The sequence below is a fragment of the Patella vulgata genome, chromosome 1 (assembly GCF_932274485.2).
Source record: "Patella vulgata chromosome 1, xgPatVulg1.2, whole genome shotgun sequence".
In the NCBI taxonomy this organism is placed as follows: domain Eukaryota; kingdom Metazoa; phylum Mollusca; class Gastropoda; family Patellidae; genus Patella; species Patella vulgata.
Window position 1 is genome coordinate 21,838,885 of NC_065879.2, and position 25,765 is coordinate 21,864,649.

Sequence of the window (25,765 nt, forward strand, 5' to 3'; positions counted from 1 at the left end):
CTCGCAGAATGCATACAATTGAATATAAATTTCGAACAAATGAGGTGACAACTGTGATGTCTAAGAAATTTTTCACCAGTAATAGCAGACTGCTTCTAGAACAATGTGTACAAAGAACTTCACTTTTTTGTTGCATCTGAATGACTTGGACACTGTCCTGCACCACTAACAAGGATAAACTACACGGGAGAATCCAGCCTCTTACTCACAGAGCCACGGCGCTGTTATTATTATGGGCAATGTGATTAAAATACAGATCTTTATTTCGTTTTGGTTTTAATACTTTCGATGGCTTCCTGGTGCAGTAAAGACAATTAAAGCGAAGTTTTGAACCATAATGGAGATTTTTTACCCAGGTACCATAGCTAGTATCAGAGCCTTATATATAGATAAGGCTCTGGCTAGTATTATATACAATCCCAAGATGGATATGGTGATCAATAACTAGAGGGTAAAAAGGATTAAATTATAATATTTATTACATCAACGTTCTGAATAACAAATCGTTTCTGTTAGTTTTATCGTTATAAAAATCATTACTGTTACGGATTCTTTACACCAGAACCGAGAAACTGGACAGTAATATTATAGCTTAATGATCGTTTTTAACTTACAATCAATTGCCCCATGCCTTAACAAGGTCTAGTACTCCAAAAATACAAATTTACTTTCAAAAGAGTCAATTTTATTCAAGGGATAAGAAACTGATACAACAAATTGCGCAACTATATTTCATTTGAATGTTCTGTGCTCTCGGACTCACCGTTTTCTTTAAAATAATTAATGTTCTATGCCCTCGTAAACATAAAAAAAAATAGAAATTTATGATGAAACCAAAATTTATCTTCAAGGATAAGAAAATCTACCCATAAAAAGATTAATATCATACTTTTTATCCCTAACAATAAACATAAACGGTCTGTTTGCAATGAACTGTGGTGGTAAAGACTTGGCTGCGATTGTTACTTGTGTCACGGTGGTGGCAATGGTTCCAAATTCATTTACTTCCAAAACTGATTTATGAATAATACTGTCCACAAACAACGTGTTATCGCCTTCAATTCCAGACAAATCGGCTTCCCTAACATCAAATATCCGGGTGATTCCCATCTGCTTCAAACTGCTTTCCAAATCCAAGGAATTGTCCATATAAAATTTGGGAATGCCAATTGAAAAGGCTCTAGGATCTTGCATATTCTTCATGGTTGTTTCCAAGGTTCGATAAGTCATATTTTTCTCGAGATTTTCTAGTCCGTTGCTTGTGTCTGGCAGGAAAATAAAGAGACTATATCTGCCACCAACATATGGCAGTTCTAGAACTGATGTTTGTAACTCCTCGATACGGTTGCTAGGGAATGAATCTATCATTTCCATCATTTCCACATAAGCGGCGTTACCTCCAGCTCCTGTGAATGGGCGTCTCGATGTTTTGCGAAGGTCGAATAATTTTTCCCAAGTTCCACGAAAAAACACAGCATTGATGATCCACATCATGAATGAATCGCCAATAGATCCAGGAGACAAGAAATCGCTGAGAAGTCCGTTTGTTTTTCGTTCCACCCAATTATTTATGTCTCTTTCTGGATACCAAGAGCTCAAATTAAACACCTCTGTGTTGTAGAAACGCCTAATCCTGCTCTTAAACGATGGAAGAACGGTCGTTTCTGGTCGTAAGAATATTCCGTTAGCATACTGAAAAGTGATATTGTCATTGGAACTTGGTAATTTTGATAATAATATTCTGGAAGCTTGGTGAGAAAATCTCCTCATTGCAAATTGTCTTAGAGTCCTGTTGATTTGGAACTTAGAAGGCCCTCGTGCACCCAGTGAAGTCATTGAAAGGGCAATAAAGATACTTATAGGAGAAAATATCAGATTCGGATTTTGAAGCCTCAGTCTTTTATACATATCCACTGAAAATTTCCCAGATGCTTCTGAAATTTTACCAAGCAGAACAAGTGGGTCTTGTCTAGAAGCTGCTCGACGACTAGACTGCCTAGCTCGATTAGCTTGCCTTTGACGACCAGGTCTGTTCCGTATCCTTCTCCCAGATTCTGCAACATCACAGCACCCTGAAGAAATTCAAGAAAGAATCTAAACTTATAATTGAGAGGAATTGAAAAAAAAGGGATAGGAATGATGATGTCATTTCATTGCACAATATCACAATAAATATACAAAGGAAATTAATAGTTTTCTGTCGCATCAACAAAATACTTTATGGTAATATTTAATTGGAACAAATCGAACAGTTTGGAAGAACACGGGCATTTCTGCCTACTTTTCTTAAAATTCCAACTGCTAACAAATCTTACTGTACTATCCAATTCGATTTTCTTTTCCATTTGAGGCACATTCTCCTTTTCAGCCCATTCATTAAGGACGTGTTGGCAGGGGCGTACATAACGATTTTGTTTGGGGGTTGTTTAGCCAAAATGCGACCGACTGATGCACATACCCCAAGTACGAGTGCCGCAGTCTAAGCCGCGCACCACACGTGCCAGTTTTCTATGGGTCATGTGCAGTAGCGGATCTAGAAGCTGGGAATAGGGGGTGGGTCGGTTCCAAATCTAGGACGCCATCCACAATTCCACCCCACAATTAATGTCAACAAAATAATGGCTATAACATTAAGCGTCCCAGTAGAACATGGATAGTATTGTATAGTTTGTTGTTCGCCGATCGTTGTCTCGCCGGAAAGCAGTTTTATTTAAGTTGACATAAAGTTTATGTCATATATAATGATTGTGTCTATAACACTGAGCAACCTGAGAAAATTTTGAAAAATTGAGTCAATATCCTAGCCTTTGAGGTTATTGCTGGGAGAAAGTCTTGTGGACGAGAGGACCAGAAATGTGAGTCAATAATACAGAATCTCGAGATCTGCCCCTGTCAATTCCGCCTGTTTTGCAAGAGTTGACATAACATTTGTATAGTCTGACGCCCCACGACCCACACACCAGTATAACTGGGCAGTTCACAATAACCGTGAATATGATAGTGCTGAGACAGAGGAATAGAAAAATGATGTTATAATGGAATCGAGCGCCGCAGGCGCGAAAAAATTTAAGATATGTAACCGAGCTTTTAATTTTTCGGGACTGGGCTTGAAAATTTTAATCAATGTCATAGCAAATAGAAACAAATTCTCGTTAACGAGAGGATCAGAAATGGGACAGAATTTTGTGGCCTATCTGTCAATTTCGCCTGTTTTGTGATTGTTTGTTTACCTCATTAATTCATTTAGTCTGAGACCGACTGCGGTGAGTACTTTTTTTGAGACCGACTATTTATTTGCCATGGGGGAAAAACATTTCATAGAACAACATACACCAGAATAAGAGTGACAAACATTTTTTCAAACATGACAAGCAGACATGGTTATTTTATACTACAGTTTTGTGTGACGTATGCAATTTAGGCTCACGGATTCACACAAATACATAGTATTTGGGATCTATCCTGGCATTGTTTGTTTATCTTATTAATTCATAAAGTCGCCGATGCATAATTTTGAGACCGACTGCAGTGACTGCACTTATTTTGAGACCGACTATTTTTCTCCCTGGGGAAAATTTTGTTCTTAGACCAACAGAATAAGAGTGAAACACAACATTTTTTCAAACATAAGTTGACAAGGTTATTTTATACTAAAGTTTTGTGTGAGTAACGTGACGTATGCAGTGATCACTTATTTTGGTACGACTGCTCTTATTTTGCAACCGACTGCACTGATTTTGCGACCGACTATTTTTCTTCCTGGGGGGGGGGGGGCACACACATTTAGGTGCAGAAAAGTAGGACGTTAAACACATTAAAATTTCATGTACATGTCCAAGTTTGCTACATTGTAAGTCATAAATCGGTTTATATAAATAAATTAGGACCCTGCGAGGCTGGCTAGAATACTGTTCAACTAAATAAAAGCTGGTTTAAAAAACGTCGTCGATCTTTAAGCTGTAGCTCATTATGTTCGTTTGAACGGAAAATGGTTACAAATACGTCAGTTTCAAAAACTTCATCTCGCATCACGTCTTTGAAAAGTCTTTTATTCTAGGATGGCTTATCTTAGCCATCTGATCGGATCAACTTTAAATTGCCGACATTAGCTTTCTTCAATAAAATACAGTTCATGTGACCTATCCCGTATTATATTATTCTAAATACTTCAATTTGACTTTCGATTTTTCAACAAGGTATGGCTTTACCTACAGTACACCGCCGCATATAACCCCTTCGATATTGAATATTTTACAGAAAAAATAAAACTTGAGCCTACCTGCTATTAACAGAATTAAAATGGACAGTCTCCACAGGTTAGCCATGGTGCTCAGAAATCGTCCTTAATTCTCCCGTTCTTATGGAAAAGTGTCGAAAGTTTTAAAATCCACAATATGCTACAGATTATACCCCTGAATTTTTATTTATCCAAGATGCCTGGTCGCCATGAGGTAATTGTGATCACATGCTATAATAATAGTTCCACCCAGTCTTTTATTTTTCTAATATCGTTCCTTGAATACCTGTCTTGGTTCGACATTTTCAAGCAGTTGTTAATCACAAAATAAAAAAAAACCCTGATGACATAAAAAAAATGTGTTTACATTAGATACACTAATGTTAGAATGTACGAAGAGTCAACTGTTATTTTCAACAAAATTAAATTCAGGGAAGCCCGACACCTTGTAACCAGCTACACGGAGTTGTTACCAGCTATGTCGAAACGTGAAAGTAATAAGTATATAGAAGCGTTTAAGACAAATTAAAAGGAATAAGAGTCTGGTGTTTCCGTTCTTCTCTCAGGATTTTGACATTTTATCGATATAGGCCTATTAACTTTGTGCATTTGGACAAAATGCCTGACAATAAAAACCGTCTTTACGAACTTGTAATCTGTTACCCGTTTTGAAAGTGGGTTCCGTATGCTCAAGACACATTTGACACAAATTTCACTAAGACCGTTTTGTTTATTTAGTAGCCATGGAAAGAATTAAGGCTACGTTAAAACAAAGCAATTTGAAGTCTGTTAACCTTTATCAACGAATACAGCCCAAGGAGGTCAGTTTGACTTTAATAAAGACAATAAGTCCTGGTGCCATAGCCAGAAGTTTTCTTGGTGACATTTTCCTGGATTCAAAGTCTGTACAGTAGCCAATTATTATTTCATGTTCAGATTTTTGCATGACATTTCCGGGAGCATGTGTAATAAAAAAAATTTTGTAGGTAAATTCATGGCCAATAATTAACTTCAGACTTGCTCCATATCCCATTTACATTGTATAGAGGGGCCATTTGTGAGAAATAGATATTCTGTTATAAATCTTGATATCAAATATAATGTATATCAATAGAGAGAGAGAAATGGGGTTTAACGTCCACTCAACACAAACTAGGTCATTTTGGGACTAACATATGGTTTAATTTTATTTCATTAATTTGCTTGCGCGTAGGGGTCTTTGGCAGTGGGAGGAAACTGGAGGACCCGGAGAAAACCCACGAGGTTCGACATTCGACCCTACTCCTTGTCACGTACGAAACCCCGCCAGTTGACTCAATAACAGACTGTATGATACAGCGCAGCACGCACGTGCTAACTATTCGGCCATCAACCCCCGTATATCAATAGAAGTCAATAAGATAAATAATATCTAGGGCTCCATTCAGTTTGTTGATAAATACATGTACATGTACCTGATATAAAGTTATGAATTTGACGTGTGAAATATCTGATATTTCTAATACACAGGATAAAGTTTCATGCTATCCATTCTTCGATGTTACATGATAACACCAGTTCTCATTCATTCATGGTCTTACTATGCTGAGCTTTGTTTAAAATATCTCCTAACACAATGCTTTTGGCAACAAATCCAATTAGCCTGAATATACATGGCACTAGTTATTTCTGTTTACATATTTATATTATGTTTTTCTTGTTAATTCCTTGATTGTAACAGATGCAGAGCTTAGAATATTTGTAGCATTGGTAATAAGCAACATGTTGTAGTAACAATATATGTGTTTTCATAGATATTTTATTCATCCAAACCCAAATTCGTAGATACTTATCTAGTGTTTTGGATGAAAGACTCGAAAGGTGCTTTTAATATGAAAAGTCCTCTTTGAAATAGAATTCTTGATTTTACTGGATGCTGATTTGTTTATGTGCAGAGATATATCCAATCTTGTGTTCCAAATCTTTTTAAAAAAATAGAATTGCTTATTATTAAACGAAATAACACATCAGATCAAACCAATTCAAATGGCTTTAGCTCCTTAAAGGCTCAATACTACTCTTGTTGTAACTGAATAATATGTCCCAATCTTTATTCTGGTCAACAAATTGTACTATTTTACAATATTCCAATTAATTGGTGATACAAATTTCATCTTAACACACCTAATTTAAAAAATTGGAAAAATTCAACTAAATGATTTGAAAAGCCTAACGTAAACCTTTTCAAATGTGACTTGGATTTAAAAATATTTTCGAACCCTCTGGACAAGTAAAATAGGATGTAGTGGATAATTTACACAACAGGTAGGACACTTAAACATCTAGTACTTAGAATAAGGCTATTTTTTATTTTCTGGAGCTGTCAAGCCAGCAAGAGTGTTATTGTCCCTTTAAATCTATAAGAACATTTCTTGGAATACATAAATATTAATGCGATATCACCTCCACTAAAAGAAGATATTACGAAAAAATTTAATAATAAACATAGATAAAAACAAAACAACAACCTTTATTTCTACAATTAGTATTACAATTTTCATGTGAAATATTATTTAATATTTCTAACAATCCTACGACAGTACGGTGATTTCATTTCTTGAAGAGCTTCGTCTAAAACTTTAGTTAAATGAACCAAATTTACAGGATCTGTCTGTAAAACTTGACTTTCTTGTTCTCCATAACTTTCTGTGTGTAGTTTGAATAAAATAAGGGGTGTAGTTTGCCTTCTAAGGGAGCGACTAGCCAACTGAAAGAAAATTAAAACAAAGAAAATATTTAATATCAGTAAAATACTTGAGGATGAGGCCTAATTTAGCATTTGTGTATTCCTTACAGCTACTGTAGACATATTTTAAAGGGTATTGCATAAGAAAATGAAATGAAATGAAATGGGGTTTAACGTCCTACTGTTCTGCTCCTATACTGGGCTAATGAAGACGGGCATACACCATAGAGTGTGCTATAAGGGAAATTTTGCCCGGGCAGCGGCACTATCGCCTACTCTTATATCGAATTCCAACTGCCAGGGGATCTTTTACGTGCATTCCAATATATACATGGGACCTCGGTTTTTCGTCTCATCTGAAGGACTAGACAGCTGTCCTTGTCAGGCCCTCCGTCCTGCATCACTGACAAGGGGAAATTGCATAAGAAAAGTATAATTTAACTATACCAAATCTATACTGGGATTTCTTGATTTGGAAAATTGCACCTCATTTCTTCACAGCTTGTGAAGTAAATATTATTGTAACATCAGTCCTGGCAACCAAGACTATCATTTATCTAGAATGAAGTAACTTGAATAACTCTTACAATGGTCTTTTAATTATTTTGTCAGAATTGTAATAGTGAAAATTTTTGATACCCAGAGTTATCTCCCATTAGTCTTCAGCTAAGATAGTATTTATTATGAATGGGTTCCACTTTTCAGTTCTTAATTATCTGGAAAAACTCTTTATCTGATTTAGAATGAAAGGCAGTGTTATCTTATTTCAAGCTTTCTCCTCAAACTTCTGAGTGAAATTTTCCTAACTTTCTTATATCTCTCTTTCATTTTTTCTCAAATTACATTTCAGACAATTTTGTTTTGTTTCTTTTTCTTCAGACTTTAGGGCTGTGTTGTATTCTAAACATTTTTTTATCGGCCATTTCCTACATACACTACATGGAAAATCTTTAAAATTCATTGACTCTTAGATGTTAAACAACAATTTATTATGATTTATTGCCTAACTTTAAAATATGCTATAATAAAGCAGAACAAAAAATATTTTATCAGGTATGCTATGTTTGTTTTGTTTACAAGGTGGTTTTCTATTTCAGTCTACATTGGGTTTCTTCTCCCACAACCTACTGTGATCAGATGGCCCAGAAAATCATTACACATAAATTGATCTTGTTTGGTTACATTTGTATGGTGATATCAAATGAAAAATGTCATTTGACAATGTAATACAACATCAGAAATAAAACGAAACCAAACTGACATATTAACCAGATTGAAGTTGCTGTTATCCTGTCCCCCTGCTGATCTGCATTTTGTGGATTAAATTAATTAGTATATACCTGTACATCAAATCGCCATTCTAGATTACGATAATGTGGAAGGTCCATTGATATTTCTGATAAAATTGTTCGTATTTCTTTTCTATTTTCTATATAAAGTTGTAATAACATTTCTCTCAGCTCTTCACTAAAACCCAAAACTATTATACTATCTTGATAATCCACTTCATTTAACTAAAATATAAAAATATCATTTAAAAAATTAAAAATGTACAATAGCAGAATATACAAGATTTGTACTCTGTTAAAGGTCCAATTGCGATATATTTTGGAGAATAAAACTGCTTAATTTTATGTTAAAAGCCCTTAAAATCCTCTACCTAAGGACTGAGCAACTAACTCAATATATATGATACGTTTTCAAACAACTTAAACCTGTCAGTCGTAATCTGGAAATGGAGATCAATGTCCCAAGCTGTATTATATGGTGTATGGATAAAACCAGACTTTTATTTTACAAAATTAACGTGCAGGTGAAATTTACCGTTCGTTATCAAGTACAGCATGTAGGTCATGCACTGTATAGACCTCTAAAGGAATGACAATAGATCATCAGGTCACCAAACGAAAAAATTAACCAGAAATCTTAAAAGGGTTACGTGTCCGGATAAGTGGTTTTGACGTTCACGTCCAAATGACTCAATATTTTGACACGGTAAAATACACCACTCCTCTACATTATGGCAGGTAAAATTTCATACGTACACAGACATTTATTTCGGAGACTCTGTTAAAATCGGGGTGGTCCCTTTAACTAAATTACAATCCCAAAAATTAATTAAAAATTACAAATTTAGCATATTTAAATGATCTACAAAATTACAGTTTCAAACCTTGATATCACACAATTTGTATTAGATTTAACCCTACATGGGTTATTCTGAGACTAACACAGTATCTTTATATATCAAGTGTACAATGTAAGGGTAGAGAGAACTCTGTCCATATATCTATTCCTATATCTTAATTGGAAATAACCTCTCCTCTTTTATAATAATTCTACTTCCAATATGATGTCTAACATAGGTTCAAACATGGTGGAGATTACCATAATTTATTGAAGAATGCTGATTGGCCAGGAATTGCCAACCCTTTATTTTAATAAAAAAATAAATATAATTATGTAATTACCATAAGTTTTGAAGATTCTGTTAATAAATACATTAAACCCTCGACACCATTTTGAACTTGAGCTGCTTCCACACCCAGCTTTTCTACAACAGTAAGATATTAGAAAGAATGCTTTAAATGATCTTTAATGGAATGGAATGAGGTTAAACATCATGTTATTTAAGTCTCATATTTAATATCCCTCAACCAACATACCAACTTCCGAGAAAGTTGTCTTATAGAACTTGTAAATATGATTGTCAGTCTACCAGTAAGTCTAATGGTGTATTTCGTATGATACAGTAAACAAATTAAAATATTTTGTAAATATGCCTAACCATCCAATTAGTGACCTCTCACTATGACCACAATGACTTCAACACCTGATGACTAGTCAATGACCGACATAGTTATTCTTAAATTGCTGATAATCTTGCTGTTTCAACAGAGTTTAAATATAACAGTAAGTTGTTCCAGACCCTTGCAGACAGAGTGAAAGGGCTTGATTATCAAGACTAATGTCATTCTGTTATGCTTTATTTAAAATAGGTTACATATGCTACACAGTCTTCGTTTAAACAAGAATATGGACACATGTGGATCACGTTTTTCGATCTAATGTTGACATGAATTTTGTGAACCATCCAAATGATTACATACATACACTTTCCTCGTCAGTCCCACACGCTATCCTTGATATGTGGGAAACAGGTTTCTCTCAGTTGAATTGAACCTAGGATACAACCATTTGACTATGGTAGCTCCTTTAACTTGTAAGGAATTGAAGAAGTATGTACAGAATCTGTCTACCACTTTTTTCTAACACTGTAGCTTACCTGATTCCTAATACTGATGTTCATTGATTTATCTCAGTGGTGGACAAAATGTGTGCTTTGCTATAGTTTTCTGTATATTGGCCTATATATCTTCAAGCATGCTATACCATGGACCTTATAATACATGGTTATACAATTAATCATTATAGACATAAAAATTTTAAAAATCATACTTACGAGCAGCTGATGTGTAAACTTTTGGATTTGTTCCTTTTCTGATAAATTCCATACTTATTCTACAGAACTCTTTAACCACTAAAAATAAAGCGAATGGGTCAATGAATAAATAAGAAATTATGCCAGGTATATTCTGTAAGTGTTAGGCTCATTATTTCGCTGAACAAGGGCTGATATAAAGATGCAATAACGTTGTTTTAGATCTTCGATAAGTTCTATCGGTTGTTTAAAAAATAGTTTTTAATTTGCTGTGATTTGATTAGCACTAGGCCCTACCATACTTAGGTACATGGTGAATGTTCAAATTAGATTCTAGCCTAGGCCTATGGCAAATCTGAGACAAAGTCAAAGATGGTGAGATTTTGGCTCTATACATTTTCAAGCAGCTAAGTGTAGACTCAATATCGGCCAAAGTCTTCGACATTGTGACCACAAATTATTTGTCAATTAAATCAACACAGATGTTGTGATCCTACCAGGAAAAGATGGGCTTCTGATATCCAATATTTAATACAAAATAAACATTTTACTATTTGTACACGAATTGTGTACCGTACCATAATGTGTCTCAGCGCAATTTGTAAAAGGGGACTCGAAGAACGAGGCTAGATGTATTTCGCCGAACATAACAGATTAGAAATTAGAGGAAAAGCAGAAAGATTGAACGTAAATCAGTTTAATTATATACATTCATATTACATTATTATAATCTATGGGTTGTGACCCATTTGTATCAATTTCTAGGTACCAAATATTAGCGATTTAGCTCGTTTAACTTTCAATTTATGAGTTGTATAAATTGTTTAATATTTAATCTGATCTGTCAATTCATCGCTAAGATGTAGATGTTATAAGACTCAATACGACATGGTCTTTTTAATGAAACACAAAATGAACTTTTTAATTTAGGCCAAGTAGTGCTGACGTTCGCAGCATGTTCATCAAATTCAGCCTCTCTGAAAGGATGACGAATTACTGAAAAATATGGATACCTGCAATATCTACCGAGGGTAAAAAAGATAAATGCTTCTTGTGTTCATCTTCAAGAACTAACAACATTTTGTCAATAACAATGCAATGGTACAAAGTAAAAATATATAAACAGCCACTCCCACTCGAGTCAAATTCAGAGTTATCTCCCATTAACCACAATTATTGTCCATCATAGAGTAGACAGGATTGTCGTGTCCTTGAAAAAGTAGTAGGATATTCAATTTATTTATTTATTAAATTTAATACGAAGCCCTCCCTGCACCCCCCCCCCCCCCTGTGAAAAAATTATCGACCATAAAAAATAGATATACTACATTGTCCGTCAATTTTACAGCACGCCTCCCCCCCACTCCTCCCTTGTTACTCTGAGCTAGTTACGGACCTGCTGACAAGTCATATTTAAAAGGCACATTTTATAGATTTTGGTGGATTTGATGCGAACGCTCACCAATAAACCCGCCATATATGTGCTAATAAGCCCTCTACGTAAGATGTTAATGTAGAAAGCGTGACAAATGTAAAATGTGATGAGGGAAATGTCAAAAGTAAACAACATTTTCCAATAAAACATTTGACATTTGACACATTGCATTTGACGTTTTACATTTAACTTTTTAAGAGTTAATTTGACTTTATCATTACCGGTATTAAGACTTTGTACATTGTACTTTTTACGCGTAATCAATAGAAAATACATTTTAGCAGAGCATTTAATATTGGCAGCGATATCCTGCCATACTCTCATAGATACGCTGTTTATCTTTCTTTCACCACAGCATACACAATTACAAATCTGAAGAAACACTTAAAATTATTTGGTGGTGGGTGGTGTTCTTTTCTTAAATAGGTAGACAATATACATTCTGACTTTGCCCCTGTTATAAAACCTAACCTAACCATTTCACCTGTGTCAATAAATAATTCGATATATTCAACCAATCAAACAAACCTATATTTATTCAGCTAATCAACAAAAGATAAAACAATAATTCACACCCCGGGATTGCAAAATCCACGAAGATATACCTGAAACTTTTGTTGACTTATAAGATATCAGTTATATGGATAACTAAAATCCCAGTTAAAGAGAATCGTTTAATTTTGTTTTGTCACATTGTAGAAATAGCTTCCATATTTTATAATGCTTTCTTCAAAAATTAATTTCTAAATATAGAACTCGACGTACATGTGTAAAGTTTACACACGTTTTACTTTTTAGCTTTGATATGGCGTTCCATCACCTTTTGAAATCCTGAACTGCGTTGGATTAAGACATAGAGATATCCATGGTGGTATTGCCCACGTATCACCCATTAGCTGTACAATATTTCAATTAAAATGTAAAATTAAAAAAGTATATTAGCCCAACAATAAAATTATTGCCATCCCGAATTTACAGTAATTTCTATTGATTTCATAGGGAGAGAGAAATTGGGATTAACGTCCACTCGACACAAACTATGTTCAGTTCTATTTCAATAATTCGCTTGCGCGTAGGGGTCTTTTGTAGTGGGAGGAAACCGGAGGACCCGGAGAAAACCTACGAGGTTGGACAGGCGACCATACTCTTTGTCACGCACAACCGGGGAAACGAAACTGCGCCAGTTGACTCAATGACAGACCTTATGATACAGCCGGCACGTGATAACCATTCGGCCATCGAACCCCCCGATTTCGTAGAGTATGAACCCCCTCTACTAATGACATTCTTTATATCTTCTATTATCTTTTAGATACCGGTAATTAATAAGTGAAGTCTATATTTTATTTACAAAACACCTTGTATATCAATGTTTGATCATCTAATCTTATTTTTATCTCAAAGTAGTGTCGGCAGGAAATAAAAGTATCGACTCGAATTGCCTAACAAGCTCACAATAATTAAGCTATTATTAGAAAGCGTCACCACCACTTTCCTGGTTTTGAAAAGATCTTCCCATGAAGTGTGTCAAAAGATATGCTTTCGGTAGCAAATATATTTTCCCGATATTCTGGATATGTTTTCTAAGCGATGGTTATGCACAAAGCTGTATACATTGATCATGGCGATGTCGTTGTCATTAAAATTATAACCCTATACATAATACCAATAAATAATTAATAATCAAAACTCTTTCAATTAATAATATTTGTGGAAAATCGTATTAACTATTGAAACTCAGCTCTGTTTGTTGGGAGATTAAGATATAATATTTTAATTATGATGCTATCTCTTAAATTATAATCTATCACGGAATACCAAATCAATATTATTAAAAATGCAGCAATGACTCAAAACATAATTTTTTATCACGCTGCATCAAAAGGAGAAATTTCAATTACACATGGTTTAAATGGACTAAAAGTGAACCTTTTAGCTTGTTGCACCTTTTCATCTTAAAATCATATCTTACGTAGAAGGTATATACAGTCTCTTTAAGTGATGTAAGCAACAGACTTTACAGGTGTAAACTTGTTTATATACTGATATAAATCATAAACATAATACTCTTCAACTTATTAACATAATACCTGTCAACTGAGAAATACTGATATCAACACAACGGGTAAGTAGTACATAATTTTACTTAAAGTACAATGCCTCAATAGTTAAAAAAAATATGTACTTTTTTTAATATAAATTTTTTTGTTGTGGTGTAATAAAGAACATCCGAAAAAAAACCCCACTCTCTTGAAGAATGGATTTACTTCAACGAAAGGGGTAGCGGAATTATTATTACTTTATTTACTTCAGCCACATAAAGATGTCGATATCAAATCAATAGACATTAAATTGCCATAACTTTTGATTGTGTAGGGTCTTAAATTTGATAGTATTTAACTCATCTGGGGTGTTGGGGTTTTAATTGCATTTTTACTAAATTAGCCCCATATTCAACTTTTTTTCCTGTTATTAACCTTCGTGGATTAGACGTTGTTCATTGCCAACCCCTCCTTCCTAGTCCTACATACCACTGACAAGGGGGAAACCACTGTGGGGAATCCTGAGGAACACCAGGACCGAACCCCGGACCTCCTGGGCACCGAGCCAGCCCGTCTATATTAAACCAATCGGTGCAGAAAAATCCCATTATTAAATCCCATTGCATTTCACTGAGCCACCGAATTATTGAAATAAGCCACCAAAAGGAGTCAGTTCAAATATTTTGGGCTAACCCCTCACCTACATTAAAATTCAAAAACAAAAATTTAATGCAATTTAAAAAGCACAGTGAATATTATAAAGGAGCGGGGTGGGGCTAAGGAATTGCGGGGGAAAGGAAACATATTATTATATCAAATGAAACAGGTTTTAACTTCCTACTGTTCTGCGCCGACTGGGCTAATGAAAACGGGCTTATGCCATACAATAAGGCTGTAGTATGAGAGAAATTATGCCCGGACAGCGGCGCTACGACCTACTCTTCGAATTCAAACAGTGAAGGGATTTTTTACGTGTACGTCAATGTGTACATGGAAATTCGGTTTTTTGTCCCACCCGAACGACTATAATGGAAACATGGAAATAGTCTCCCGAATAAGGATGCGTTTACTTACCATGTGCAGCACTATGCAGTGCTGCATGTCGCTGGCTAGATGTGGAAAGTACAATTAAACAAAAACTCCTCACATCCAACCTGTGACACATACTTTTTTCCCTGTTACATTTTTTTTAGAACAGCCCTTGATCGTCTAGTATTGTCTCTGGTTGTATTTGTAATTCTTTAACTGGTTAGGGCGTATCTTTAAATGCCACTCTGACATTCCACGTTGTCAGTCCCAAAATATCGTATGATTAACAAACACGATGACAGTAACCAAAGTACGGTTTCTACAGTTTTATATCAAGCTGGATACATATGGTATACAATGCATAATATATTACAATAAAGTCGCTCAATCTCAATCCATCTAGACTCGGCCGGGCGTGTCTGCTGATGAAATTGCTACAACTTCTCCCTCTGGAATCCAGCGGCTGTCAAACGAAATGCTCCGAGATATGATAGTCTTGTAGCTTTGGGTTTGAACCTTCAATTATCAAATTGGTCAAATATACGTAATTAATTATAACGATTGGTTAATTAGCCTAATGACGTCGAAAACCACCCTTATAATATGGATAGTGGTAACTTACGCAGTTTCACACGTGTTATTTGGTAATTAACCTAGAATTAAATGTTTACCAGATTTTAATTATAACTCTTTTTATGTCAAAATCCGTCACTCATTATTTGAGTGCACGAGATCTGACTTCAATAGAATGTGTTAATCCAATAATTAGTAAAGATACAATATCATGCTATTATTAATTTAAAGAGCAAAAATTCTACCAATAGGCTTACACATGGAAATCTTGATTTCTTTTTTTAAACATACATTATGCAAGAGCTAAATCTGTCTATTGCAGGTCTTTCTTTAGGCCTGAAGTGTTATCTAAATTATTAATTAGACATTAATTAACCTATCCAGACTATAATCAGCTCTAGATGTTTATCGTACTGACTTTAGTATGATCAAGGCTAGTCTGAAATTTCAACCGCTTAGTTCTCGGTTCATAGTGGATCAATTTGAATGAAATTTTCAGCAAATTGCCTTTACATTATCTAGTGTTTAACTAGTATTGTGAGAACTGCCAACTCGTTATCGAATCTCCCTTCAATATTTACTCTTACATTTCAACCGTGTGTTTTATATCAATACACAGAAGAACTATAAATTTTACCATTAATAAAATTTACAGTTACTAATTTCAAAACGTATCCACGTTCGCCTTAACCACACAAATTTATAATCATACTTTACCTCAATAATTAAGAAAAACATGATTTGTTATTTCAGAAGAATAATGGTGATAGTAAATATACTGGTATATGTGGTGATTATGGTGGGCTGTATTAAAGGTGATCCAGGTACATCTGATCATCTACAGGATATATTTATTGGCAGATGCTGGGATTACACAGAAATCAAATACAAACAACAAATTGGAAGGTAGAGTTATTCCAATCTCAATTATTAGCTTCTTATTAAAATTGTTTCAAACTGTATTAATGATTCATATGAAAACTTCAACATTAATTCCTTTCAAAATCCCATCTCTAATTACTTTCAAAATCTCATTATTGATTCCTTTGAAGACTTTGTCCGTGATACGTTATTAATTTAAAGCCGCTGATCATCATGTGTTTATTTTTAAACCATTGCAAATTACAGTATAATATTGTGGAAGTCAGACAGTGACGGATTGTGGCGAGGGCAACAGAGGCAAATGGTAATGGCCCGGGCCCCGAAAGGTCCCGACGATTTTGTGACAAAAAAAAAATAAAAAAATAATGAAGTTCCATTTCTCGAAAATCCTGAAAAAAAGTGACCTTTTTTCGACGAGTTTTCAATTTATTAGGTAGGGGGACACCAAGGGGCACCGGTCAGAAAACAATTGATTCCACGTTGAGTGGGTTATCATCGGGAAGTTGATGTCAGAAATGTTTCCATAACCCGAAACCCAAAATATTATTTCTGGTTGACAGGGTCTTGTTAATTGTTCAATATTTCCGTCGAGTCACCGGTTGGTAGTCGGATTTGGATAACAGGAAAGTGGCATAACCGCTAGAAACAAAATCTTGAAGCAATTCTCCGAGTATATTCCTGAAGAAACAAATTCTGCACTATTCGGAAATATGACCTGCAACAACTTCATTCAGATTACTAATCTAGATCGACACTAACTGATTAATACATGACCTCCCACAAGGGATATACCCCACAGACCATCATTTCAGGTCGAAATTTGAAAACCCCCGGACACCCCCACCTAGGATGACATCGTCACCGGGTCCGACTTCTACGCTGCCACAGGGCCTGGTGGACCTTATGATCCGTCACTGAAGCCGGGTCTCTAAAATGAATAGCAGTCCGAAATTGGTTTAACTCCGCTCAGTACGTAAACAGATAGGAACAATTGAAAATGTTCATTAATATATTATTCCCTACGACTGTCTTTAATTATAGTCTGTTTTCACTTCTATACACAAATTAGTTTATGGTGTTGACTTTTAGTATCTGGACAATTATTTAGGTGCTAACTCCGTCTTGAGGTTGTCTCCTTATACCAAGTAACATTGCTATAAACTATCGCTATAAGTATAGTTTTACTATATCTGTGAAGGAAGTGGTGGGAAGCTAACCCAGGTTACATTAAATCTTGCATCTTTTGTATTCGCCCTACCAAAGACTAATTTTGAACACAAAACGAAAGTAACCCTCAAATTTGTAATATTATACACCCCCCCCCCCCCCCCCAAAAAAAAAAAAAAAAAAAAAAAACAACAACAAAAAACAATGAGGGAAATGATTAATTTTCTTGTTCTAATTTTCCAGTATGGTAGTGAATTGTTCCGATCTTTGGAACACATTCTATGCGGCCTTCAGTTATAGGGCACCTTGTGACTTGTCAATGCAGCGTTATGCAGATTTTATGGCGAAAGCTTCACAGACACTGCCAAGAAATAAGGTAGTTATATTTTCTTGAGCCGCCAGTGAATAAAGATTATAATGGAGGCGATTAAATTATTTAGCTAAATGTTTGGGAAATTATAAATGGTCATATCTCTAGTTTAGATAATCAAAAGAAAACGAACGACACTTGCATCGATGATTACTTTAGAGAACCCACGCCCATTCCGCACTTTCCCAACCGAGCTCAATTTATAAGAACTAGGACTCTTATCGAAACACCTGATAACACAGTTTCCATAGGGGTCGTCAATGATGGGGCTGTCTATTGATGATTTCACCCAGCTTTCTGCATTAAGTCGTGATAAACACGTGGCTAATATTCATTTATTTCTTATCTTCTAATACAGGCGATGTTTTGGTCAGGAACTTATAATATTGCCCATGAATACGCAGACAATGGTAAAAGATATGTAACCCTAGAAGATACGTTGGTTGGATACTTGGCTAACCAATTATCTTGGTGTGGTTCATCTTCCGATGGTGCTAACATGACACGATGTCCATCTTGGGCCGACTGCCCTCTAGAAGCTAGTGAATCTTTCTGGGCCAGTGCTTCTAAACAGGTTTATTGAATTTTCAAATAATTTAGAACATAACTTCGATATGATGGACAAGAGTTACATTGCCTTACACAATCTATATTGTTAATCAAGTTGAACATCGCTCTACTTAACTCTAAGGTCGTGCAGGTGGTTGCGCCTCACGTGGGTGGGATATTTGAAAGGCTTGGGTAATGCTACTCTTACTGGCGAATATGAGTTTAAATGCAATTCGCCAAGGAGGCGTTTTGTAGTCGTTCCATTCGTATGTCGTTCGCAAGTATTTGCAAGGGCATTCGTAAGCATTGCAAGGATTCGTAAGAAATTTGTAAGCCCACCCCCGCCTGCCTTTTTTTTTTATTATTTCTGCAGGTCAATCCTATCATTTTCGGAAAATTGGCCGCGAATTTCTATTTTTCATATTCACAAGGATATTTGTCACCGTATGAGAGCAGAAACGGAATCTGAATACTCTTTTCATTTTATTTTAAGTCAAATTAATATTAAATCCCATCTTCGATGCTGTATCATATGAAAACTCCTAAATGAAAATTAGAACATTCTAATACAAAACATTTGGGATATAAATAAAGCTGCCAAGATTCGAACACCGATACGTCCTAATTTTACATGTTCACTTTGCAGTGTGTTTATAAATAAAAGAGAAAAGAAAAACATCCTGTATGCAATAAATATTTCTCGCAAGCCCCATATCAGATTTTACTCATCTGTTTTTTGGAGGGTGTCTAAAATTCAACTAAACTATAATTTTCTATTCGTTATGTTCATCTAAACGAATATTTTTTAGTTTGCATCATCTGCTATAGGCGACGTATATCTGATGTTGGATGGTTCTAGAGACAAACCAGCTTATAGTCCGAATAGTTTCTTTGGTAAATACGAACTACCAAATCTGCAAGAAGTAGATACCGTTGTTATCCTTGTCACCCATAATGTAACAGAACCTCCAAAGTAAGTTTGAAATTGTAGTTGCCTCCCTTTAAACGAAAATGAAGGCGAATTTAATTAGAAGTTACCTCCCTTTAAACACCCTTTCTTGACACATTCCTTTTTATTCGTCCCAGTAAATCAGCGAAACACTGTAAATCATTTAAATTCGACATTGATTTGTTTTAGTCAATGCCTTATTTATTCAATGGATTTCTGACAAATTAAATCTGAATAATTTGTTACCGTTATATTATCACGTTGATGTCCCCGTAACCGTTTTCCATACATTCCACGATATATACATGCCTCTAGCGCAGCACTCTGGGAATACAGTACTTATTTTATAAAAGGGCATACCTTAATGGGGCAATGTTAATATCATCTAAATATAACATAATCAAATTAAAAAATGAAATTCTTGTTTTTGTTTCTTTCAGAGAAACATGTACGACTGGTTCACTATTGGAGCTACAGGAAGATATTAGAAGCCGAGGTCTTATATATAACTGTATTGACGACTTAGAGTATGTATTATAATACTTAGTATTTGACAAACGGGAAAACACATTTTGTAAAAACCCACGTCGTCCACATCACAGATGTTTACAACTATGTGAAACAGGACAAGGTTTCGGGTTTCCGGTATTGCGAATTATAGAATTCCAAGATATATATACTAAAAATACCAGCCACGTCGATAACATAATATAATATTTATTCTCTTTCGGTCTATAAAATGTCCTGTGCTCACCATTATACTCCAGGTTATTCATTGACTTTTTTGTGTGATCTCAAACCCCGAAATTAAGGAAAAAAAAACACAATATGTCCTTCGGAAGCCTGTAAAGAATCTCAGAATAAAATAAAGTTAAAGACTAGTGCAGTACCACACACCCTTCCACCACGATCTCGTCTTGGTAGAGGTGCATGAGAACTTTTGAAGTTTTTCAACATGTTTCTTAATTCTTTATTTCTCTAAGTTTATTGACTCATCAGATAACAAATACACGCAAACATTATAGTTAAATACACAAATATACATGACAAGTATAAAAAACGACAAAAGAAGTATGTAGGTGGGGTGTCAAAAAATCTGTTAATTTAATAGCCTAAAAAGACCTAAACATGACAGAAAGAATCAGTATATAAATGTGTTAATGTAATAGCCTAAAAAAGACCTAAACATGACAGAAAGAATCAGTATATAAATGTGTTAATGTAATAGCCTAAAAAAGACCTAAACATGACAGAAAGAATCAGTATATAAATGTGTTAATGTAATAGCCTAAAAAAGACCTAAACATGACAAAAAGAATCAGTATATAAATGTGTTAATGTGATAGCCTAAAAAAGCCCTAACCATGACAGAAAGAATCAGTATATAAATGTGTTAATGTAATAGCCTAAAAAAGACCTAAACATGACAGAAAGAATCAGTATATAAATGTGTTAATGTAATAGCCTAAAAAAGACCTAAACATGACAGAAAGAATCAGTATATAAATGTGTTAATGTAATAGCTTAAAAAAGCCCTAACCATGACAGAAAGAATCAGTATATAAATGTGTTAATGTAATAGCCTAAAAAAGACCTAAACATGACAGAAAGAATCAGTATATAAATGTGTTAATGTAATAGCCTAAAAAAGACCTAAACATGACAGAAAGAATCAGTATATAAATGTGTTAATGTAATAGCCTAAAAAAGACCTAAACATGACAGAAAGAATCAGTATATAAATCTGTTAATGTAATAGCCTAAAAAGACCTAAACATGACAGAAAGAATCAGTGTATAAACTTCATAAAATCTTCCGATAATCTATTTCTCTATCTGATCTTCTAACATGTCCTTAAGACAATCCTACACACAAGCCAAAATTCTGGCTCCAATGGAGCTACAGTAAGATCTCTAATGCTGTCAACACCTATAGCTACTGTCTCATTATTATAAAACACATGGCCATAGACCCACTGAATCTTATCTTTATAAATGTATTGTATTTCAATATTTGAAAAGGGAAATAAATTATATTATTACCATGGAATGACGATGTAACAGTCAAATTAAAGGCAGATTACATTCTAATTAGATCAGGTGCTATAATACATAGCAAATATAATTATAATTTAATAGAGTGTTTTTTTCTTATCGGCAGAAATGAGAAATTTGGATAAGTTCCGCAAGGAAAATAGATTTAACAGGGTTTTTTTTAAAAATAGCTCTGTAGCCTAAAGTTGTTAAATGTGATTATACTTTTGCAGACGATTTTAATTTTTCCATATTTTTTTGAACAAAGATATCGTATAGCCTATTTTTTATAATTTTAAATTTGCTATTATCAACTTTATTTAAAAGAAATATTATATCTAATTCTGTTTTAATGGAAATATTATATCTAATACTGTTTTAATGAATTTGATTTAGCTGCCATTAAGAATAATTAAGAAAACATTATATGTACATGTATACATTTGAACATAACTAGGGGTTGATTGACTGAATGGTCTAATGCGTGCGTTTTAGATCATAAGGTTTGTTATTGAGTCAAGCGGCGTGTTTTCGGTTGTGTCAAATGACTCAATAAAGTAGTAGTCAAAGAGCTCACTTTACCAGACGAGTCACTTGACTCATTTAACGAGTCGTTTTATGGATTTTTGGGTGAGTCACAAAAATGAGTCTTTGGACTTATTGTTTGAGTCTAATATGTGTGTCCCAAGTTAGTCAACGAAAAGTGAGTCGTTTTATGGATACTCACTCAAATGAGTCAACTGACCCGCTTTTTTCTCTCTGTGCAGTACGTGACAAGTAGAGTCGTATGTCTGACTTTTTCGTTTGGTTTCTAGAGTTTAAAGTCCACTTCCACTTAGGGTGATATCGTAAACAAATGTCTGACCTGTCGGATTTTTCTAAATATCCCCACGCACAGTCGAATTATTGAAATATTATAAGTGTACATTATGTTAGTCCCGAAATGACCTATATAGTTTTTATTAACGTTAAACATTTCTCTCTCCTCTATAATTTCTGCACCATTGACAAGGATATATCCATTATTTATGTTTCAGTGCTGTAAGACATCTTCTGTGTGCAGATGACCCAGAAGCCAGAGAATGTAAGATGGTTCACCCCCCTACAAGTCACGAGATAATAAATACAGAACTACCCAAATTTAATTCTCGTCCTGACAGATTCTATTATTAATTTAATGAACAGCATTATACAAAGAAATAAAAACCTATATTTGACTTAGGCGTGTTATTGTTGACAAAGCGGAATTAAGAGTCAGATTAGAACAAATATTTACCGTTTCGATTGTTCGTTTCTAAGACAACACATTCCGTTACTGATCACAATCACATCAATCACACATTACAAATGCAGACTGCATTACGTTTCAAAATTCGACGCTTGGCGTGTGTGGTTAGGAAATGAAATGAAATGGGGTTTAACGTCCTACTGTTCTGCTCCTAACCTGGGCTAATGAAGACGGGCATACGCCATACAGTGTGCTATGAGGGAAATTTTGCCCGCAGCGGCGCTACGGCCGACTCTTATATCGAATTCCAACTACCAAGGGATCTTTTACGTGCACGCCAATGGGAAGTGTACTTTCAACTATACAATGTCCTATGTTCGAGGGGATCTTTCGGGCTTTTAAAGTCCAGTTGCTACTTGACAAGATATACATAGTCGTTCGGGTAGGGTGAACAACGAAGGTACAAGTATGCGGAAAGCAGCTCTTAGAATAAATAAAACAAATACATGTGTTTACAATTACTTGGTCACAAAAAATTCGGTCGGTAGGTCGGAAAATCTTTGTTGTGTTTGTGGTGTACTATATTGGATAGGGCTAACTGAATATAACCTACAGTTATACTTGCCTTTGTGATGTCATTTGAAATACCGTAAAGTGTTTATTATTTATTTCCGAGCATTTCTATAGCTTAATTTTATTATTGATTAAGGTTCTGTCGAATAACGCCGATTCTGGCTGATGTAAATACCGAAATTTTAATGTCTATATATATATATACAAGAAAACCACACCAAGATCGATTGATATGACCTAGGAAATGGGGGAAAATATGGTCGGTTGGGTGGTAATCGTAGACACGGTTTATTTTTATTTTGTTCATTATGGTCGACATCCAAAGAGTAGGCGGAAACGCCGATATCCGAACAAAATTAACCTCCAATGTAAAAATAAAAATCACCACGTTAATTCAAATATTAGGTAGACAAGACTCTACACCACACTCCATATCCTAATTCCGAGAGGGGTTCACTAGTCCACGGGTGCACTAGTCCACCGCTATAAAAGAATACTATAAATATGGGTGTCAAAAACCCCAGCAGGACCTACTGAAAGTTTTAGGCCATGTTTTGCCATGGTCAAAGGTCAAAGTCAGACAAGAAAGTCAAGAGTCAAAATATTGCTACATGGGTATCAAAAAAAACAACCAAACAATGACCCCAATTGACCTCCTGAAGATTTCAGATGAGGACAACACCACGATATGTCGAATATTAGATGATATATATCAATCGAAACAACTGTCAGAGTTGGTGCATTTCATTGTCGGTCTGGGTTGGTGCTTTACATTTCATTGTCAGTGTGGGTACTTTATATTTCATTGTCAGAGTGGGTACATTGTCAGGGTGGATGCGTTATGGCATTGTCAGGGCGGATGAGTTATGTCATTGTCAATGTGGGTGCGTTATGCCAGGGTGGGTGTGTTATGTCATTGTCAGGGTGGGGGCATCGTTACATTTTATTGTTTGGGTGGGTGCGCTATGTCGAAGTAAGTGCATTATGTCATTGTCAGAGTGGGTGCGTTATATCATTGTCAGGGTGGGTGCCTTACCTTTCATTGTCAGGGTGGCTGCGTTAGTATTATTGTCAGAGTTAATTACGGGTGTGCATTTACATCAATCTGATTAAAACACAGATCCTATTTCGTTTCGTTTTTATAGTTCAAAATTTAGTTTTACTTGTCTTTACTACTCTAGGATCTGGAACAGCTGTTATCATTGACGTGTTCTAAATGATGTGAGCTATTAACCCATGAAACAGACTGTTACGACGAGCTTTATGCGTGTTTTGCACTGAACGGTGGGTAATATCAATGCTGATTGATTAATCAAATGTCTGACGTCATAGGGTCAAAAGCAGCTCCTATGACCTCTGACGCGACCTATCGCTACAACTTGTCAGATCTTCATGTAGTGTAGGCCATCGAAAGTATAAAAAAACGAAACGAAATATAGATCTATATTTTAATCAAATTGCATTTACATGTGATCATCAATCGTAAAAATGACAATAATAAATATCGGCGGACTAGTTCACCCGCGGACTAGTCAGCATTCGCCCTAATGCCTATGCAGATTCTTACGACAAAGAAGTTGCTAAATGTATCCAAAACAGAGCATTTTTTAAAAAGAAATCTGAAGCACTGCATGGGGGATAGGTAGGCCGCGGAGGTTGTCAACCCCGAATCTGAGCAAACTTTCGAATTCCCGCATACCTTAGAGGAGTTTTGGGAAATGATGCCTTGCCCTGTGATCAAGTGCTACCAGTACAATAATATCATTCACTATCACTCATTCAAATAGAACCAAAGGCGCACAATTTTCACTTTACTCCATCGATATATATTTTTTTAATGTAGCAGTGGTGCATTTTCCACTACTTATTGCACTAAAAATTATCCTGATCCAAAAAGATAAATAAATAAGCATTCGACTCTAGTTGGACCCTGAACACTCCGGCGACTGCGACGTAGATCATCTTGTTATGGTCGAATAATCCACTGAAGTCCCTATAGTCAGTTCCCTATAAAGTTATTGCGTCTTGCTTTTATTTTGGATAATCTCTAACCAAAGAAAAAAATGTCATCGAAAAACGATTGAATTAGCTTTGTGTGTTGTGTTTACTCGTCTGTCTCGGAGACGTCTTTCACCTTAAAACGTTCACGTTATGGAAAATATCAGTAAAGTACAGACGGAATATAAATAGATAAAAATAAATAAAAGTGACACGTATATCAAATATAGAATTTAGAAACATGTCTGTGATGGGGTACGTGGCAATGGCTGGGAGACACAATGACCGGGTTCTCCCCTGGTGTTGGACAAAAAAGTTTCGCGGAATTTATAGCGTGGTTTCCGCTTGACAGAGAGAGAGAGAGAGAGAGAGAGAGAGAGAGAGAAATGGGGTTTAACGTCCACTCGACACAAACTAGGTCATTTCGGGACTAACATATGGTTTAATTTCATTTCAATAATTCGCTTGCGCGTAGGGGTCTTTAGCAGTGGGAGGAAACCGGAGGACCCGGAGAAAACCCACGAGGTTGCACG

General features: G+C 35.2%; 3 protein-coding genes across 5 annotated transcripts; 1 reads left to right on the forward strand and 2 right to left on the reverse strand.

Annotated features, from left to right (window-relative positions):
- Positions 1–524: 524 nt before the first annotated feature.
- On the reverse strand, positions 525–4,712 carry LOC126830876 (serpin B6). 2 transcript variants are annotated; one of them, XM_050561344.2, is made up of 2 exons: positions 4,280–4,712; positions 525–2,072 (listed from the first exon to the last, which is right to left on the reverse strand). In XM_050561344.2, exons 1-2 carry the CDS (start codon positions 4,323–4,325, stop codon positions 847–849), a joined length of 1,272 nt encoding a protein of 423 aa, XP_050417301.1. In that variant the 5' UTR covers positions 4,326–4,712; the 3' UTR covers positions 525–846. The 2 variants fall into 2 exon arrangements, with proteins under 2 accessions (XP_050417301.1, XP_050417306.1); XM_050561349.1 differs by lacking the exon at positions 4,280–4,712 and adding an exon at positions 2,316–2,361.
- On the forward strand, positions 3,189–22,634 carry LOC126830888 (ADP-ribosyl cyclase/cyclic ADP-ribose hydrolase). 2 transcript variants are annotated; one of them, XM_050561371.2, is made up of 7 exons: positions 3,189–3,263; positions 16,237–16,389; positions 17,776–17,908; positions 18,261–18,476; positions 19,261–19,424; positions 19,841–19,927; positions 22,471–22,634. In XM_050561371.2, the coding sequence occupies exons 2-7, from the start codon at positions 16,244–16,246 to the stop codon at positions 22,604–22,606; spliced, it is 882 nt and encodes a 293-aa protein (XP_050417328.1). In that variant the 5' UTR covers positions 3,189–3,263; positions 16,237–16,243; the 3' UTR covers positions 22,607–22,634. The 2 variants fall into 2 exon arrangements, with proteins under 2 accessions (XP_050417328.1, XP_050417319.1); XM_050561362.1 differs by lacking the exon at positions 3,189–3,263 and adding an exon at positions 13,828–13,964.
- Positions 6,727–11,557, reverse strand: LOC126830894 (COMM domain-containing protein 2). The gene is made up of 5 exons (XM_050561385.1): positions 11,418–11,557; positions 10,426–10,503; positions 9,434–9,516; positions 8,303–8,476; positions 6,727–6,983 (listed from the first exon to the last, which is right to left on the reverse strand). The coding sequence occupies exons 1-5, from the start codon at positions 11,482–11,484 to the stop codon at positions 6,786–6,788; spliced, it is 600 nt and encodes a 199-aa protein (XP_050417342.1). The 5' UTR covers positions 11,485–11,557; the 3' UTR covers positions 6,727–6,785.
- Positions 22,635–25,765: the final 3,131 nt, after the last annotated feature.

Excerpts from the sequence above, each read along its gene's own strand:
- LOC126830876 (XM_050561344.2), bottom strand. The coding sequence starts at position 4,325 with ATGGCTAACCTGTGGAGACTGTCCATTTTAATTCTGTTAATAGCAG. Across the intron at positions 2,073-4,279 it reads TTTAATTCTGTTAATAGCAG|GGTGCTGTGATGTTGCAGAA; the intron begins GTAGGCTCAAGT and ends GAATTTCTTCAG.
- LOC126830894 (XM_050561385.1), bottom strand. The coding sequence starts at position 11,484 with ATGTTGTTAGTTCTTGAAGATGAACACAAGAAGCATTTATCTTTTTTA. Across the intron at positions 9,517-10,425 it reads AGTTTACACATCAGCTGCTC|AAAAGCTGGGTGTGGAAGCA; the intron begins GTAAGTATGATT and ends TTACTGTTGTAG. Across the intron at positions 6,984-8,302 it reads AATGGCGATTTGATGTACAG|TTGGCTAGTCGCTCCCTTAG; the intron begins GTATATACTAAT and ends ATTTTCTTTCAG.
- LOC126830888 (XM_050561371.2), top strand. The coding sequence starts at position 16,244 with ATGGTGATAGTAAATATACTGGTATATGTGGTGATTATGGTGGGCTGT. Across the intron at positions 16,390-17,775 it reads TACAAACAACAAATTGGAAG|TATGGTAGTGAATTGTTCCG; the intron begins GTAGAGTTATTC and ends CTAATTTTCCAG. Across the intron at positions 19,928-22,470 it reads AACTGTATTGACGACTTAGA|TGCTGTAAGACATCTTCTGT; the intron begins GTATGTATTATA and ends TTTATGTTTCAG.